The sequence below is a fragment of the Argopecten irradians genome, chromosome 14 (assembly GCF_041381155.1).
Source record: "Argopecten irradians isolate NY chromosome 14, Ai_NY, whole genome shotgun sequence".
Lineage (NCBI taxonomy): Eukaryota > Metazoa > Mollusca > Bivalvia > Pectinida > Pectinidae > Argopecten > Argopecten irradians.
The window spans coordinates 13,392,091-13,408,300 of NC_091147.1; the positions used below are offsets into that span (position 1 = coordinate 13,392,091).

Consider the following 16,210-nt stretch of genomic DNA (forward strand, 5'->3'; position numbering starts at 1 on the left):
AAAAGTAAACATTGGTAAAATTCATGATCTCTCCAAGCACTTACACGTACCTTGTGAAATAATATTCAACTGCATGGTTTAGTATGTCTAAACTTCTTCCATATGTTTGTCCTAAATGGGCACAGAATCTAAAACACATTCCAAAATACCGGGTTCAGGTAATTATTCTTATTTTTTTATATTGTATTATGATATACAAATGTAGTTGATATACAATGCCATGCGCATGTGCACTGTACATGTATGTATGCAGCAGTATATATCAAAGTTGTTGTATACATTTTTGGTTGATGGGTGGGTGGACATCCTTGATGCTCCAAGGGTTACTAACACTGGCGTTACATCCACCCCTGGACTATTATTATTACTATTTATTAAAAGTGAAGGCAACATATATAAGGCACAGGAAATTATAGTTGAATTTGGTTCTTTGATGTACATCAAAAGAACATTGTGATTTCCTGCATGGTTCTGAATTTGTGCGTCTCTATAATTGTCAAAGGAAGTCTCTGCAGGCCTGTGATTGGCAAGTTTTTTTTCCTGAACTACCATCAGTTTTACTGTTTTACTATGACATACATGTAGTCCGGGAGTGGATATACATGTTATGACAGTGATACAAAGCCTTGGAATATTAAGGGTGCCATGGGTCACTGTTTACAATTTGCGGGGATAGATGGGGCTGACAGGAGATCTTGATAAATACTTTGCTTTAAAATAATAATTTTTAACCTCATGGAAAACCCCAGAGATAGTTCTCTGGATCCATCACTGACCTTATACAAATAGTAGTTGGTACATGTACAATATTTTCTTTTATATGTTAGTGTATAACCCTGCATGGTCAATACTAAGCTATAGCCACAACACAATTACATGTATCTCTCGACTAGAGAGAACTTCTCTTTAGCTTGATTATTTGAGCATCAGGTTAGTAATTCAGAGGTTCTGAGATCTATCCCTGGAGAAGGTCGTTATTAAATTTATAAGAAAAATCTGCACACTGTTTCATGATTCTGTAGACATTTTTAATCGCGATTCTATCTATATGTCATTTTTCAGCTTGCCAATCCAGATACCCCAATACATAGATGGTGCTTGCCTGGGATCCCATCCAAGTTTGAGGTTTCCATTAAGAGAGATGATATGACAGGGAGCACCTTATCAGGAAACAAAGTTAGATATAATTAAAAATCAAACAAACAAGCAGTCAAAAAATTACAATAAAAGATAATAAAAACTGAAAATATATTAAAAAAAAAAGGCTTTAATATTTCAGAGTTTCAATTTGCACATACATGTGATGAAAACTTATTTGTAACATATTGAATTTGACAATGTGACTGGTGACTGTTTTATCGATAATTTTAATGATTTTTAGTTCATAAGTGAAGGACACAAAGTATACTTTAAGATGCTCCACCGCAGACATTAGTGGTATTTTTTCACTATTAAAAACAGGAGCAGACGATTTAGTATTCTTCTTCAGTTACAAAAGTTACTAACTTTACACCATTACCACCATTGAAACGTTTGAGCTTCTAATTTTACTTCAAGTAAAAAATATGAAAAATAATTAATTGCATCCTGAAAAAATTCCGTGCCACTATATCCTATATGGAATGAAGTAATGATTGCCCAAAGGCAAAATAAATTATTTTATATTATTTTTTGTGTTAATTAGATTATTATATACACGATTAAACACCAATTATTGTACAAATGATGAATATCATTTATGCTCTGTCGGCGGTGGAGCATCTTTAAAATTTGCATTATACCATATTTGACCCAATAAGCGCCCAGAGCGCTTTTAAAATTGAAGCAAATAAGGGGGCACTTAATAGAAACAAATTTGGACTAGTCAAATTTCCAAAAGATATCAGTAAGGAATCAACACAGTTTTGATATTTTCAGTCCACATTTACTTCGAAGTAAATAAAGTTGAAGCCTAAAAAAAGGGGGAGGGGGGGAGAGGGGCGCTTTTAGGTAGGATACGGTAATTATATAAATGACACAATGTTTGAAAAATTATCAGGACTCATTATGGAGCAAAAAAACTTCAATTCAAGACATTATATTTTAAGTTATCTGATATCAAATTCCATCAGCATCTACATCATATGAACATGTAATATGATTAGCAAATGCAACCATATCGTGTACTGTATTGCAACGGTAGTTGATCATGAATGTACCATGTAATTCATGATATATAAGGTTTGCTATAGAAATGTAACGGAGAAAAGCATTGCTTGCTTGTCTTGTTTCCAAGGTGCGGAAGCTGGAATTTTTGATGGCAGATGCCGTAGCAAGAAAATGTGGCCATGTGATTACATGTGGAGGAGTTCAGTCCAACCACTGTAGAGCAACGGTCGTGGCCGCACGACAACTACAGCTACAACCTCACCTACTACTGCGGACAGATGTACAGGTAATTTAAACAATGTAGAACTATACAGTCAAGATTTGATGCAATTACAGCTACCCTGCACATACTACAGATAGATGTACAGGCAATTACATCACCATAGAGCTACTGTTAGGGGTTTAATACAATTACACAAAAGCTTCACCTCCTACAGATAGATGTACAGGTAATTAAATCATTGTAGAGCTACTGTCAGGGTTTTGATGCAATTACAGCTAAACTACAGTTCTTGAAATATGGATATATCATTTGAGAGTGGAAAATGTGGCAGTACTCTTTATAGCTATAGCTTCCAACAACATTTTCTACGAAGTGTGACCATCTGGTCCAAACCCCAGCCATGAGGAAGCAAGTCTAGAACCCATGATCATTGATCAACTGCTTCAAACTATCAGAAAATCTTACCCAAAAGGAAAGACTTTTTTTGGTCATTTGGTCCCAGTTATTCCAAGAAGGAAAGCTATCTGCCTTCCTCCACTGGTCTTGACCCAGGGAGAGGAAGGAGCATCTTCCTTGTTTGACTGAACCCAGTTCACAATGGAACTATGTGTGGCCTGATCATCGAGCCATAACGCCTTAGGACTCTAGGTTCTTTCCTGAGATGTCTTCATCAACTTCTCGTCATGTCTCACATACGCTGTCCATTAGAACAATTGACTGGCAGTCTCAAGACCATGCAGCTGATTTTGCAGCTGACTTCACGTTGGTCTCTAATATGATGACGGGATTGCTCGTGCAACGCCAGCTTTACAACCAGCAGAGTCTTAACTGTCACGTCGTCTGAAGTTAGAATCACCTACTGTCTCAGTCGGATGTGACCTATACTTATGGTCAGCCTTCACCAGACAATAGGACTTGTATAAAATCGGAATGACAGTTAATGCACACATGTTACCTACTACCTGGTTTATTGGTGCAATGATTTGCGCACATACATACTTTGTCTAATTCAAAGTAATGTGAACCCATGTGAACCCACGAAAGAGGTAGACCTACACAGGTAATATTTCGTCATGTGAATTTCACGTGAAGAAAATATTCACGTAAATTTCACATGAAGAAAATCATGTGAAAAAATTCACCTGAATTTCATGTGAACATCGTTGACGGGCAATGGGTGGCTTGTCCTTCGAAGCCTCAATCGATGTTCTCTGTCACCATGTGTATCTTGCCTGAACACCACACACCCTTCCGATACCCCTTACAAGATGTATTGAGGCTCGGGTCAAGCTAAACCTCATTCCTATCAAACTTGCTATATGGAATGACAACGGGAAAACCTTGGCGTGATCGGTAAGGTATTCTTGTTGCATGGGTTGCCTATGGAGTCATTTGTACCCACTAACCAAACTGCCATTGCCCCTACGTCGGAGTACATTGTATCCTCACCTACTTCGGAGGACATTGTATCCTCAATCCAAGACTCAGATAGAAAACACATGTCTTAAGCAAAAACCATCACATTTGTCTATCGTCTTACCATCAGCATAAATTGCAACAGAAAGGAATGTGGAGGCATCGAAGGGTGAATACTTTATAATTACGGTGCAACAACCTTCAATGTACGTGAAAAACCAACTACTGCTACTAACTCATTGTGAAATATTGCAACTTCATGTTGATTGGACATTATGTCTTGTATGCATTTCATCGTACCAGCAGAGAGTCAGAACTCGCCTATCATGGCCACGGACCATAAGCCCATGGTGCAGAATGACAGGTCACTTATTGCTATTGACAAAGATAACTCTTCAGCCTAACAGAAAAAGCTTGCATTTTGATTCAAGGGTCATGATGCAGCCTCACAAAAACCGTCAAATGCAGAAAACCGCCTTTTAAGTGAATCGTAAGAATTTGACATGGTGGTATGGATTCTTCTCTACATCGACAGACGTGGAGGAGTCGCCGTCAGCACGTAGAAACCGCAGACGATACCCCAACCGTTGTAGCCGCAATAACTTCTTTAATTTTCTACAGTTAATGATTACCTGGGACTTGGAACTAGAAGCGACCGATATTTCTCCAGCTTATCTGTTTTCGGGAAATTAGTTTATAAACTGATCGAAGACAACTTCCATTAGCATTGCGCTTGTACCACCGCTGCAGTGCCAGCATATGTATGGCTCACGGGTCAAAGAATCGTGGTTACACATGTATTTCGCATTTGTTCCTCACAAAAGACCTATTTGCGAAATCTGTCCGGGAATCACCCAGCCGATGGGACCAAACTGGTGTTCTAGTAAAGTTGAGATGGTACCACAGGACAGAGGGCGTTAACACAGACTGAAATGTTCATTATCTAAGGAAGTCCTTCCTCATACGAATCCAGTAGATATGCATGTAGTTGCACCACCAAATCTCTGTTGGGTTACCGCAGGGGTCTGATTCTCCGTCAAGTCAAAGGAAGATAAACATACAATGGCCTACTCAGGAGACTCAGGCTGTGTTCTTACAAGTCCCCCTGATTTCACCCACTGCACTATCGTCAGAATCCCAACTTGTATTGCCTGATGAGACCCTACGGTTCACATACTTGTGTCGAAGTTTATTCAGTGTCTAGATTCATGAACCTACTATTGCACTCGTGATACATACATGAGGTGGCGGAACGCCACATTTACTTCTGATTAGTGTTGTGTGGATCTTATTGCTAATTCCGTCATATCAATGCAATCAGATGTGTTGTTTAATTTGCTCCTCACTAACACCTGTCCTTGGGGAGGAGATAACTGTCAATTAATAAGTATATATGTATAGGACAAAGAAGTAATTCCAACCGTGTGGACAAAACAAAATTGTCAAATTTTCGAGGCGATCTGCCCCTTTATCAAGACATTTAAAACGAACACGATTACATAATAGGATACGAACAGTAATGCGGGACATTTGTCTACTTTGTCCAGCATTACTGTTCGTATCCTATTATGTATCCAACAGACTTACGTTTGATAGGATCCCGTGTCATCTGGAAAATCCTGTTGATATTACTTCTTTGACCCGAAGTATATATGTAGGTATATATTGCAGGTAACAGTCATGGTGTAGAAGTGTTATGCAAAAAAGCCATATAACAAATGAAGTTGATGGTGTTCATTTAATCCTAATTACGTATATAATTATAATTTTAAGGAAGTAACTACACGACTATTCTTCTGGTTCTGGTTTTCATCTTAAATCAATATTGTTTGATACATAATATCATATTGTTTTCATTGATACATGGTATAATATTGTATTCTTTGATACATTAAAGTATAATAATGTTTTCATTGTTGTAGAATCAGTCAGAGATTGGAAGCGAGGGTAATTTATTACTAGATCGCCTTTGTGGGGCTAATATACATATTGTACCAAAGAAATCGCGATACGAAACTGAACTAAAACCTCGCATGGAGAAGTTGGCCAAGAAACTCAAGTAAGTCATATCAATTTCAAACAATTAGGTAACATCAGTGTCATGATACTATTAGTTGGCCATTGATATTATACCGTATACACATTTGTGTTTGTCAGTGGATTGGGATCAATAAAGGTCTTTTTTTATATGGCAAACTAGATCTGTATATTTAATTTGTGTTTGTCAGTGGATTGGGATCAATAAAGGTCTTTTTTCATATGGCAAACTGGGTCTGTATATTTAATTTGTGTTTGTCAGTGGATTGATATCAATAAAGGTCTTTTTTCATATGGCAAACTGGGTCTGTATATTTAATTTGTGTTTGTCAGTGGATTGATATCAATAAAGGTCTTTTTTTCATATGGCAAACTGGGTCTGTATATTTAATTTGTGTTTGTCAGTGGATTGGGATCAATAAAGGTCTTTTTTCTATATGGCAAACTGGGTCTGTATATTTAAGAATGTTCTCTTCATTTGTAGTAATCAATTCCACATTTAAGACTTACGATCGATAATTAATGTGTTTTAAACGTTTGTGGTCAAATGGCTGGCATTTGTATATTTGGGATAGTGTCCCCTATCCACACTCAATATACTTTCACACGCTTACAGTATTAATCTCACCTACAATGTATGATCAAAAACAATGTTTACGTGGATGTTTACTGATTTTGGATTTAAAGAGCAACCTAGCGACTTCCGTTTTGATATAGAGTCTTATGCTTTCTATCACATCTTTAGATTTCTAAAATTGGGTTTGGAAGTCATAAAATCATTGCCTCATTGCGCGTCATGAGTTAAAAACCCCACAGTAGGCCAGGCAAGGTATTTCTCAGTAACCACGCAAATCCCTAAATAAGTTTTTATATGCTGTACATAATACTATTGTTTTTGTGGTATGAATATATCGTTTTTGATTTTTGGATATTAACATGTCGGATATTATGCAAATATGTGAAAGTTATTGCCATGTTATTTAATGATAATTAATGTAATGGTAATAACAAAATATGTATAATAATATTATTATTTTGTGTTCTAAAGGGAGGAGACTGGAGAGGAGTCATATCTTGTTCCGGTTGGAGGTTCGAATTCTGTCGGCTTGTTTGGATACATAACAGTGTTTCAAGAACTCATTTCTCAGGTAATTATCTCGATACCATATACTACCGGCAACACGCATATAAGTACATGAAGGGATTTTAAGGGAAGGGGTCTTATTACCGAATGTAGGTCTAAGTGTTTCCATACTCAAGAATTAGATTTTTTTGCAAACAGACTGATTGGTCAGTTGTCAGTATAATGTGACCGAGTGAAGTGTGTTGCTTAGTGTTTTCGGTGGCATGGTTCAGTGATATAGCACTATAAAAATGGCAAAAGTTCCACTATACAAGAAGACACAACACGAATATACCGCAGTCTCCCAAAACACAACCGCACATCATACACGCAACACACCGCATACATGGGAGGCCGTCCATACATGACCCTGGCTGTTAATAGGACGTTAATTAATCAAACATTGGTATCATAATTGATCAATAACAATATGATTTGGCCCGTATACATTCCACTTCCATATTAAACAAAAAAAAAAACAAAAATAAAAAGTAGTACTATTCTGATTAAAAGAAACTGTATCATAAATCGAAATTGTTGATATTTCAAATGTTTAGGGGTACATGTACAGAAATGTTTTGTCTTATGTATAAATACATATAACAAATAGGAATTCATAGGATGTATTTGACGCCGTAATGCATACCAAAGTTTTGTCATTTGTTAGGGCCTTTTTGAGCAGTTTGATGACATTGTATTTGCGTGTGGATCTGGCGGTACGGCTGCCGGTCTGGCTATTAGCAACCATCTCACAGGATCTCATGTCAGGTAAAACAAATGTCAAAACATTTTTTATTCTATGTCCATTAATAACCGTGAAATAAATATGATTTACCATCGAAAATATGATGTCACGATCACCGAAATCTGGACGACGAACCGAAAGTAAATTGTACTTCACTCACGTTGTTTTGGTAACTTAAAATCGACGTACATTTTTTTGTACGTATTGTTCAGCATATGTTGGCTAAAAGTGAAAAAGAGCGCAATTAATTAAGCGATACCTCCTTCCATATTATTAACACACTTGTTTAATTCCAAGCGCTATTACATTCTACTGTTGTCCTTAAAATATAACTTGGCTTCCCTAGTGTCTAGGTGATAAACATGATGACAGGATATACTTTTATACATAAAAGACTTGATATGAGTTGCTATGTGCAGTGTAATATGAAATTTATTTAATGCTTTGCAACAAGCCTTTAGGCGATTTATGTATCAAATTACTTAACGAGTTTAATAAATTTCATATTAAGTAGCCACGAGTGTAAGATTTTTTTATCACATAACTAGTATTTATGAAAATATAGACAAAACTTTTAATTTTGTTTCTATATAAGAGTGGAAAAATCAGGCACGTCTCCTCCACCGAGACAATCATGCGACGTCATATTTTGACACGAGATAGTTATGTGATAATTATATATCATTATTAGTTTGTATTCTAAACTTCGAAGAATTTCTATGGTGAAATGAAATGAAATAATTTCATATAGGTATACAAATAACATTTAGTCTAGACTACTTTTATAGTTTTTTTGAGGTATCCTACTTTTATAGTTTTTTTGAGGTATCCTCAATGACTAAGAAGGAATTCGGCCAGGACCAGACAGTACATGTGTAGTTAACCAAATAATTCCGTGTTCATATTAACCAAGTTCCATTGAATATTTCATTATTTCACAGTATATTATAGATAAGAATAAATTATATGGCATTTTTGTCTCTATGTCAAAAATATTGTCTGATTCAGATTTTTCTGGCCTGTATTCTGTAACTACATTGTACTCGTTAAAACAGGTGCCATGCTATTATAGTGTGTGATGACAAAGCTTACTTTACTGATCACGTCGATCAGACATTGGTCAGAGTTGGTCTGGACAATGTCCACTGTCAAGATATACTGGACATCATTGAAGGTCACAAAGGTCGTGGATATGGTCTGTCTACACAGGGGGAGCTGGGTAAGATTAGTTGTGGCAAAAAAAGGCAACAGTAGTTTTGAATTGTTTTCTATTTACAGTTTTGGTATTATTTTTTTTCAAATTGTATAAGTTATTTGCCTCAAAGATCAACACTTTAAAGCTGTTGACATTATAGTCTAACGGATGTCGATGTGTTTTCATTTCTTGTTCAAATATACTATATAACAGCTAATTTTTGCGGAGATATTTTCGCGATTTTGCAGAACACTAGACGTAATTGTACATGTAGTCATGAAAATGTCTTATGCCAATTTATGAATTGTTCATAAATCATACATTCCCTAGTCATATCGCTTTACAATTGGCTCTAATTCCTATTTTCAAAAAAAAAAATATATATATATATTTGACCCAGAACAATAACCTGATATACAGTGATAAATATGATATGTACATTAACGTTGTCAGAGTTCATCACAAATGTAAGCCGATCGACAGGTATAATGTTGGACCCTGTATACTCGGGAAAGGCTGCTATGGGCCTTGTGGAGGAACTCCATAATAATCCACAGAGGTTCCAGGGAAATCGGATACTTTTCTTACATACAGGTTTGTATCCATTTACGTTTTGTGTTATACATTACGTATGTTGATGAATATTAAGTACATACATCACGTGTATCAGCCAGTATTGAAGAATTGACTTGTCAGGATAGATCATTAGAGGGTATCTATTAAAGTTGTATTTCTTGTAATTTTCACCATCACAAACTCTCATAAAACATACAATGTGTGAATATGGATGCTTACATATGATAGTTCAGATCCATAAAAGCGCAAATATACTATTGACATAGCGGTAAATGTCGCATGAAATATCACACGTTTTGAAAGAACCGCCATAGTTAACGCCATGTTTCAAACTTTCGGGTAATATCTGAAAACCGAGTTGCATCACTTGACCGACATCGGCGATACCCGTATAGATCGGAACCTCCCGAGCCGTATCACGTGGTCAATATCGGCAATACCCGTACATATCGGAATAGATAGGAACAGTTCGGATACTTCCGAGCTATTTTTAACGCGCACACGTTAAAAAATCAACATTTTAATTTAATTGTTTAATAACTTAGGGAATACGAACTTTGCAGAAGTCGGCAAATATCGAAAGTTTAGAACTTAGAGAGGCGGAGAAAAATATGTAGAACACTCTAAATACTTTTTCTATGCCAAAACTACAACAAGTCACAGACCATACAACTTTAATATATAGAGAGGGCTTGCATAGGATTTGCTGTGGTGCCTGATTAACATTTTCGCTAACATCATTACAAAAAATTATTGTGAAATCGACATCAGTAGGCCTTTCCTGAGTTTAGACAGGTTCTTTGAATCTAGTCTAATTGCTCTATACTACCTCTTTTGTATCATACATGTAACAATGACAACCAGTAATTATGTAGTCTAGCTGACTTAATTGCTATATTTTCCCTCTTCCCTATCATATACATATATCACAGTGCTAATGAATTGTTTTCATTTCAGGTGGTATATTTGGTATGTTCGACGGTACCCTGGGTTCCATTGTAACAGCAGAGACACAGAATCTTATACATATGTGGTCAAATAAAGACGATTCTCCGGAGTAATAAAATGGTGATAATCATAAATTTCGTTTATATATATAATGATAAGTATGTGTTTTTAAGTCATTCCATGCGATTATTTTATCTTAATTTGTACAAAAGCATATTCCATGTAGAGTATTCGTATGCAAAAGTATATTCACCAATTTATCATACATTATAATACATAACAAAACACATACAATGATTTGTTGAAAAATTCCGATTTTTTTAGCCCTTGTTCAATCGATTCACATATTGCATGTTTATAAATCTCTTCATTAGTAGTTGAACAAAACTAAATTAATCTTCTACCATTCTAACTATTGTCTATATCTAGTACTGCCATCATTTGTTTGATTGGATCAATAAACATAATCCTATATATGTTATGAGGTAACCATTGTCAGTTTCTATGTTAACCAGTTGTCACTTTCTGAGCTACCAGATACATGTGCACGACGTTATGCATCTTGGTGTTTTAGTTATGATGTTATTAGAATATTCGCAATCAATCGGCTTTTTAGAATGTACCAATCTAAAGGAGATAATTATAGTTTGAAATCCGATAAAATTCTTTCTCTGATTGTTGGTGTCCGTTCATGATAATTTTTGTCATATTTTTCTCAAACAATAAAGTCACTTAGATGGTTATGTTTCGTTATATGAGAATTCTGCACGTTTATATTACGAAGGTGTCCGGATTATCGAGGGTCTGCTGTACTTGGAAATGCATGTACATGGAAGTGTTTAGAACTTAACCTATATTTTAAGTATATAACTATTGTTTATGAATATAATCCGGCATTTAGTTGTGTTAATATTAAATGAAATAATAATATATAATTATTACAAATAAAGATTTTAATATAATGTTTTTTTTATAGATTTCTATCTATCTTGTAAACCGATGTTAATGTATGTAAATATTGATTTCAGTGTTATTTTAAAGACCGCATTGATGAATACTGTAGCAATACACGCGGTATAAAATACTGGTGGTCATTTTCAATAAGAATAATATAATTAATTTATGATCATAATACCTCATGCTACCTTTTGTTTATCTACTATCTACTATCGTTTATAAATATACTGTCGTTAATTTGTGATTATAAACACTATAACATTGATTTTGATAAATGATGTGATTGTCTGCTTATATCAGTATTTATTGTTATATGTACATAATCCATCGTATATCCTCGCAAAGGCTCGCAAAATAAATTCCATAGACTGTTTCTGTGTATCGATACCACAGTTAATTTGTGATGGAATTATTGGTGCGACTTAATCTGATTTCCAATTTTATCTTGTGGTTATAAATATCAATAGAATTTGATTCAAGTTAATACTTACATAATTCATCTACATGAAATGAAGTATTCTATATTAATATGATCAGCGTTTATGATCAAATGAATATCATTTTTACAACTGATGATATTCATTTGATCATAAACGCTGATAATATAGAATACTTCATGTAGGTAGATTATGTTAGTCTTTACTTGATTATATTGTTTGGTATGGATATACAACACAAAAACCTGAGTGTAATTCTAAATAAATTACAAATTCTGCTGGAAATACTCTAAGAAATTTGTATTATATCTCCATGACATTAACCTGCATTCAAATTATTCCTTAAAATTCAATCTGCTATAGATGATCAGCTCAGATTAAAAACAAAATATTGATGGATTTGTTTTTATTCTGTGGAAATACCACGGCGTTTTAACATCCAATCAAGAGCGACGTTACAAACGGAGGCACCATTTGTTTCCTTCATAGGCTAACCAAGTCAATTTATACCAATTGAAGTGCTCGTTGCAAGCAAAATTGAATATAATAACTGTTTTTATTTTTCTATGATTATTATTAATACTGATGATATGAAAACACTTTTATATATGGTAATAATTTACTAATGTTAATCATGATGACAAATTTATGCAAGAAAATACTGGTGATTATTTGTGATTATACATTGATTTCAATTTGTTATTATAACATAATGATATACAATTATACATTCCCATGTCAATATGTGATTTAAATACTGTGCTATTGATTATTTATGAATACAATTTTTGATAAGTTGCCTTTTGCTTTTATTATATGTGATACACAGAAATCCAACGTCCCACCTGAATTTTGTTTTAACAAACCCATTTACGTCAAAGCAGTATTGGTTGATGTAAAACAAATACATCCGTATATATACATGTTCACGTAAACGTAATAAATATTTTAACACATTTCATGCCAGACAATTTTGTGTTTAAGTATGAATGTGCAATTACTACTTATATGCGCAAATTTATTATTTTGCTAATTATTACATTTACAAAATGTCAAATAAAATAGACGTAACACTGGTCAAGAAACCAACAGCATACTAGTATACAGGTCTATATTGAATCAGTGTAAACACATTGTATTTAGGGGGTGAACACCCAGGTATGAAATAAGTCATAAATATAACATCAAATAAATTGATTAAGGTTGGTGTTATTTAAAGCTTCGCTGTGCCAGTTCACCAAACCACAGGTCACCTGAACGTAATCCTGGTCGCAGTAATTCTTGAGCTACTCCAGGATGGAAATGGACACGTGATCAGTGTGTTTCATTATCATCATTGATGGTTAGTTTCCACAACTGTTGTTACTGTAACATTGTTTGCTGTCTCTTTCTCTTCATTATTGGACATCAGTTCTATTGTTTCATTCTGATCCTTATCCTGTAGTTCAACGATTTTCCTTATAATCTCATCTCTCTGAAATTAAGTTATAGCTTGTACTGAACGCTGTTAATAATGAATTATTCAAATTCGAAAAATGATTAAATGATTCAAATTCGAAAAATGATTAAATGATTTGAAGGAGACCTCGGAAATATATACTTGTACTCCAAAAGGCATTAAGATCTATCAGAGTTACATCCCATCGGGATTAATTCCGTCAGACTGACGGTCAATCCTTGTGTACAGGTACAAAAGAACTACGTATAATGACACGAATGTGATAATTTTCGACGTTTCAGAAACTTGTTTGACTTATATAACGTATTCACCCTTTTTTAGTTTATCATTATAAACTAATAAACATACGTAATAAATGGTCGGATGTAATGATTACTGACGCGCAAGAGTACTTTTGCTTTACTTTTTCAAATGGTACCCCGAAATGAAGATATTTCTTGGCTGCCTTTGGAAGGTAGGGAAATAGCTGTTCAGCGATTGGTAGCATGTATCGTAGATCTAACGACTCAGGTTTGGGTCGTTCTGGGAAGTTAAGAATATAATTATTTGAAAATTATAACAAAATACCAAAACAATATCGTGTGAAAAAGAAGCAATTTTTTCGCAATTATATTTTTAACCTTTGATTGCAGTTTCGTCTTTAAAATATTTGTATATATAAACATTGACGATGCGCATTCATTTTGTGAAGTTTTATCCTTCGAACAGTCTGAAAATTTAGACTTTTATTTCATTGGATTTCGAAGGAAAAGTCGATTTAATCAAACTTTTATTTATCTCGTGTTCATGCCGATTGTATTTATTTACTTGTAAAAGTTCGTTGAAAGAGATGAGCTATCGTTGCAAATGTTAAATCTGTATAAACCGTGATATTATGTTTAACGTACCTGTGACAAGGCTGACCAGACTGCCGACGAGCATGGTGGTGAAGATTCCCATGGCTCCAATCCATTGGTAAGACACAGAGTACAGACGGTCTAGACCTTCACTGTCATGAAATAGAGAAGGCTAAATCTAACGTAAACATATTGGGTACCATTTCGATACTCCAGGGGTTCCGATCACTTACGATCTCTAAACTCATCCTCGATACTCCAGGGGTTCCCATCACTTACGATCTACACCTTTGGACTTTCCAATAGTGTATACAATAGTATATTGGAGGCAACAGAACGGGTAATTTAGTCCTTTGGTGCACACTAAAAGACACATATAATAGTACACTGTGGTTGAAGTTGAGCGTCGCTCTTTTTGTAGTCTTCAAAGGAAATTTTTGCTGGCCTGTGATTTTTTCAGAGTTTTCCCCTCTGAGCTGCCTTCAGTTATACTTTAAGTTAGTCCATGGGTGTAGGTATCGTAAGTGATCGGAATCCCTGGAGAATCGAGGATGATTAGGTACGGAGTTGTATGTATAAATCACTCTAGACCCTCGCTGATTATTAAAACTATCGTCCAATATACAGGCAGCCATGATACCCAATAGGTGACTATCACTGTCGTTTTACATTACCCTAGAATATATTATAGCAAACTAAAGGCAGTTCAGGAGAGAAAAAAAAAGCCTGCAGATATTACAGAGAAAGCGAGGTGTAACTTCAAAGTCGCACAGCTATCCACAGTGCACCATTATTAAATTTTTATGATGCACATTAAAGCACTAAACCATCTGTCTTATCTGCTGTCGCATACAGAGCCTTCAGTTTTGCTATTAAATATAACAAAAGTGGATATCATGAGCGTGACAGTGACCCCTGGATTATCGAAAATGATATACTACGTGCGGAAATGATATGCACAAATCACTGCAGAAAAATATAGGGTATAAATGTTTCTGTAACATTTATTTTTTCGTTCAAAATCGAGTTTGTGCCAAAATAAGTACGTTTACATTATATCAGAGATTTAAATAATAATTTACATTTAAATCTCTGATTACATCTAATGCATTGATATTTTAATGTTTGAATCGGCCTCATTCACGGACCACGTGAAACCCGATAACGTTTAAAGTACGGGAGTAGTATCTCCAGTGGTGATGGAACGTAACTATTTTTAATCTTCCCGCTGAAATGACGGTAGAGCGAAATATGATCTTTTGACGTCATTCCATCACTAATAGAAACGATAGTCCCGCACTAACTTTATCGGGTATTACGTGGTTTTCTGTATTGTATGAAACTTTCTTGTTTGTTATTTTTAAAGAGCAAAACATTCCGCTGTATTCTTGATTTCTATTGCACCAGGAACACGATCATTGACTTAAAGACTTTAACTTACTTTTTGCGAGGCGGAGATGTGAAGGATTCGGTAACCACGGAGGTCATGGTTGAGGTATAATACTCTGTAAAATTGGTTACGCCATCACTTGTGACGTTTACGTCACTCCGGAAATGACAGTATCCTGACGTCACGGGAGGTAAGCGTGGTTCTTTTATTAATGTTGACGAAAAACTCTTGCCGAGTCCAATCCAGAAAATAAAAGCCACTCCAAAAATACAACCGCTGATGACTCCCTTTGTCATAAAAGCAAAATAAAGATTAATATCTGTTAAAGGGACAATTCAGTTAGGCTAATTCTGTTACATACCCACGAAGCAAAATATGGCTTAAAAGTATTGTTCTGCATTCTTTATGAAACATTAACAAAAAGTATTTACAAATTCCACGAAATTGTAAGTATTTCAATTGATACCACTGAATTCCAAATGGTAAAGCAGACGATTAAGCAGATACATTATGTACACTGTACCCGCACCTGAGCCGATATCACAAAAGTTAAACAAATGCAATACATAACTACCGCGGAATTAATTAAATTGTTGTTTAAACAGGAGCATATATGTGCCGTATTTTTCATACTCACGAATCAAGATGAGCTTTTAATATGTTATGCATCACCAAAAATTACCAACTTTTTGAAAATTACAGTGCTTTCAATGCATAGGT

General features: G+C 34.9%; 2 protein-coding genes across 2 annotated transcripts in view; one reads left to right on the forward strand and one right to left on the reverse strand.

The window, feature by feature from the left end:
- Window positions 1–12,776, forward strand: LOC138306968 (uncharacterized). The gene is made up of 9 exons (XM_069247571.1): window positions 1–158; window positions 1,063–1,176; window positions 2,276–2,434; window positions 5,710–5,846; window positions 6,873–6,972; window positions 7,615–7,715; window positions 8,748–8,911; window positions 9,341–9,481; window positions 10,421–12,776. Exons 1-9 carry the CDS (start codon window positions 84–86, stop codon window positions 10,522–10,524), a joined length of 1,095 nt encoding a protein of 364 aa, XP_069103672.1. The 5' UTR covers window positions 1–83; the 3' UTR covers window positions 10,525–12,776.
- LOC138306967 (sodium-dependent multivitamin transporter-like) overlaps window positions 12,089–16,210 on the reverse strand; it is a 19,239-nt gene continuing 15,117 nt past the window's right edge. Inside the window, exons 14-17 of the mRNA XM_069247570.1 lie at window positions 15,542–15,777; window positions 14,152–14,252; window positions 13,668–13,786; window positions 12,089–13,279 (exon numbers count right to left, since the gene is read on the reverse strand). Of these exons, the coding sequence (XP_069103671.1) occupies window positions 13,139–13,279; window positions 13,668–13,786; window positions 14,152–14,252; window positions 15,542–15,777 (597 nt within the window). The 3' untranslated portion in view covers window positions 12,089–13,138. The remainder of the gene's footprint in view (window positions 13,280–13,667; window positions 13,787–14,151; window positions 14,253–15,541; window positions 15,778–16,210) is intronic.